Source organism: Equus quagga, chromosome 2, assembly GCF_021613505.1.
Source record: "Equus quagga isolate Etosha38 chromosome 2, UCLA_HA_Equagga_1.0, whole genome shotgun sequence".
NCBI lineage: Eukaryota > Metazoa > Chordata > Mammalia > Perissodactyla > Equidae > Equus > Equus quagga.
This window is the reverse complement of record NC_060268.1, coordinates 126,277,060-126,280,537: the sequence shown is the minus strand read 5'-3', so window position 1 is coordinate 126,280,537 and position 3,478 is coordinate 126,277,060. Positions and strand designations below refer to the sequence as shown.

The following is a 3,478-nucleotide window of genomic DNA, read 5'->3' as shown; positions in this document are numbered from 1 at the left end:
CCCCCCCCCCCCCCCCCCCCCCCCCCCCGCAACCTGTCAGTGAGAGCACAGGCATCGTTCTCAACGTGGTCTGTGCATCTGCATGCCTGGGGCCGGGCAAAGGAATTAGCACTTAAAACATGTTCCAGGCAATTCTTAGCCACACTGCAGTTGACAACTACTGGCACTACCTCCCAGTGGGTCCTCTGTCACGCTCCCATGCAGCCTCTGGTTCCCAGCTGCCAGGCCTAGGCTTCTCAGATTTCTGCATTCTTTTCTAGTCTGTCCACTTGGGAAGCCCAAGTCCCAAAAGTGGAAGTAATTTGGCCTTCTGGCAAAACTAGTGCCTCATCCTATTTACCTATTGTGCAAAGTGCCCTCTAGGCAGCCACTGGCACAGCTGAGGCCATGAGCGGAGCCCTCAGAGAAGAGGGAAGCAAAGGTCAGTTCCATCCTCTGGAAGGATGCAGGCCTAGGAGCTTAAAGGGATCCCAGAATTTAGGCTCCTGAAATAGAACTACTCAAGACAAACTGTAGAGGGCTACATTAAAAATCAGTCAGTCAGGTCTGGGAGAGTCCGTGAGGGAGGTTAGTGTAGCTTTCAGGAGGCAGCCCGCAGACTGGAAGCCGTGGGGTGAGCTGGCAGCACTGGTCCAGGCCTGGGTTCTGCCACTCTCCAGTCAGGTGGCCTGGTGGCACTCAAGGGGACAAGAACTTCCACTCCAGAGATCAGCAGGAGGAGCCAATGGGACACTTTGGTGAACACTGTTATTAAGGAATGTCATCTGTATTTTTAAAAAGAGATTCCCTCGGGCAAGCAGCTTCTGAGGGGCCGTGCAGGCTGGGGTAGGACTGGAAAAGCGTTGCAGCACTCAAGTCAATCTTTTCTCCCTCCTGGAAAAGCCTGTTCCCTCGGGACTGATCTGGCTTGGTCCATCTCCTCGGCTCTGGAAGGCTGGAGCCGGCAGTAGAGATCTGCATCACGCACCCACCCCATCTCTGTTCCACAGCTGGCCCTTTCTCAGTGGCTGAGAAGCCTGGTCCATGTATCCAGGCAACCAGATGACCAGATGTCAGCCAAAGCATCAGAACCCACTTAGTTCTCTGGCTCTGAAAGGAGTGGGTGGGTACCAGTGAGCTCCTAGGAAGCCCCCCTCTTTCTCTTTAGAGTCTTCTGGAATCTCCCAAGTTTCATTGCTGGGGGCTGAACTGACAAGCCCCTCTGAGATCTGGGATCAGAGAGGGGGAAGGGGTGGTGTTTGCTTAGTAAATCACAGGTCAGGCCTGGACGGCCTCCGCCCCTGGGAGAGTGTGCAGAGGGGTTACTGATTACCCATCCTTGGGGCCTCAGTGCCCCTCACAGTCAGCTTCACTCACCACACCCCCTCCCTCCAAGCCACAGCCTTCAAAAGCCACCTGCCCTCCCAGGTGTCACCACAGTCCCAACTGTTCCTAATGCTTTTGGGCCAGAAATGGGCAATTTAGTCGAGTTACCTGGGTCTAGCAGCTCCTCTGCCTGTTGCCTAGGGGCTCACCTGTGTCACCTCCCTAGCTGAGAGCAGCGGGGGGCAGGGTTGAAGAAGAGCTGAGCACACAGGGCCCGAGACCCTCCTGGGGGGAAGCTCAGCGGGGAGGAGGCGTCATCCTGAGCAATCATGTCCCCGTGGCTGGGCACAGGTCTCAAACTAGGCGCCAGGGGCCGCTCTGAGGTGGGGGCCAGCACAGGGTGCACAGAAGGCTTGGCCAGCCCCCATGCCCAGAAGTGCAAGCGAGGGGCAGTACACAGACACGCAGAGGAACACACACACTATCTCCTCCTCTCACTCACACACACAGCCTTCCCCTCACCTCCAATATGGAGCAGAACCGTGCCACCGAAGGGGACGATATCTGCGGGCTCACTATGCTGCCCCTCCCCACCCTGGCCCCGGGCCCACCGCCCCACCCCCGTCCGCAGCACTCAGGCGCCGAGGGGGCACCGGCCTGGGAGCAGGGCCAGGCCTGGGCTCCCGCCTCGCTGTTCCCCGGGCCTGCCTTCGCCCCTCTCCCAGCCTCAGCTTTCCCTGGGGCGCCACCAGGGGGTGGGAGCGGGGGACACCCCGACTGTCCGCGCCAAGGGCGCGGCTGCTCTGCGATGGGCTCGGAGGGACCTTCCCCTGGCCCCCCGCCCCGCCCTCGCCGCCGGCCTGGGCGGGACCCCGCGCGGGCCCCTTCCTCTCCTCCGCCCCTCCCGCGCGCCCGTTCCTAACGGGGCTGCTCCGATCGCGGCGGCACGCGAGCCCCCTCACCATGTCGGGGCGCAGACGCGGGCGGGCGGCAGGTGGCGGCGGCGGCGGGGCGGGCGCGGCGCCGGGCGCACTGGGCAGCCGCCGGGCGGGGCTGCGCTCGGGCCGCCCCGGGGCGGGGAGCGCGGCGGGGGAGGGGCCGCCCACCGGTAATGTTTAACCCCGGCCGACGCGCTCGGCCTCTGCCCTCTTCCAGCACTTTCCTCGGTGCCGGTGCGGTTGTCACAGGGCGCGCGGGTTAAGTACGCGGGCTCCAAATGCGGACTTCTTGCATTTGAATCGTGCTCTGCCGCTGCCGGCTGCGTGACCCTGGGCGCGAGATTATCATTTACTTTTCTTTTTTTCGATAAAGTGTTTTACCTTATCGAGGTATTGACCTACAATAAACCGCACGTATTTAAAGTGTACAATTTGCTACGTTTTGACATGTGTGCTCCCCTGCCACCGTCACCACGATCACGATCATGAACATATCCATCACCCCTAAAAGTTTCCTTCTCCGTCCTCAGACAGCCATTGATCTGCTTCTGGTCACTCCAGATTGGATTGCATTTTCCAGAATTCTGTGTAAATGGAAATCATACAGTACGTACTCCTTTTGTGTCTGACTTCTTTCACTCAACATAATTACGGTGTGCTATGAACTTTTGCATACAAGGTTTTGTGTAGATACATACTTTCATTTTTCTTGGGTAAATGCCGAGGAGTGGAATGGCTGGGTCATATGACAGGTGTGTGCTTAAAACTGGTTAGGAAACTGCCAAACTGCTTCCCAAAGCGGTTGTACCGTTTTGAATTCCTACCAGCTGGGGAGGAGAGGGCCAGTCCCCGTCGTCCGTCTGTCCGTCCGTCGTCCCCCACTCCCCCGCCCCCCAACATACAGGCATCCCCCTACTGGGTGTGATCACCTTTTTAAATTTCACCCATTCTAATTGGTGTATAGTAGTATCTCACTGTGGTTTTAATTTGAGTTTCCTTAATGACTAATGATATTAAACACCTTGTCATGTGCTTATTTGCCATTGGTATGTCTTTGATAAATTGCCTGTTCAAATTTCCTGCCCATTTTGAGTTATTTTCTTATTGGTTTTTGAGAGTTCTTTGCTCTGGACACAAGCACTTTATCAGATACATGGTTTGCAAACATTTTCTTTGCATTCTCGCAGTGTCTTTCAAAGAGCAAATGTTCTTAATTTTGATGAACTCCAATTTAA

The 3,478-nt window shown here is 56.9% G+C and overlaps 1 protein-coding gene across 1 annotated transcript in view; it reads right to left on the bottom strand.

The window, feature by feature from the left end:
* Positions 1–2,346, bottom strand: part of PCBD1 (pterin-4 alpha-carbinolamine dehydratase 1) — a 5,055-nt gene extending 2,709 nt beyond the window's left edge. The window contains exon 1 of the mRNA XM_046651966.1: positions 2,268–2,346. Coding sequence (XP_046507922.1) covers positions 2,268–2,270 — 3 coding nt within the window. The 5' untranslated portion in view covers positions 2,271–2,346. The remainder of the gene's footprint in view (positions 1–2,267) is intronic.
* Positions 2,347–3,478: the final 1,132 nt, after the last annotated feature.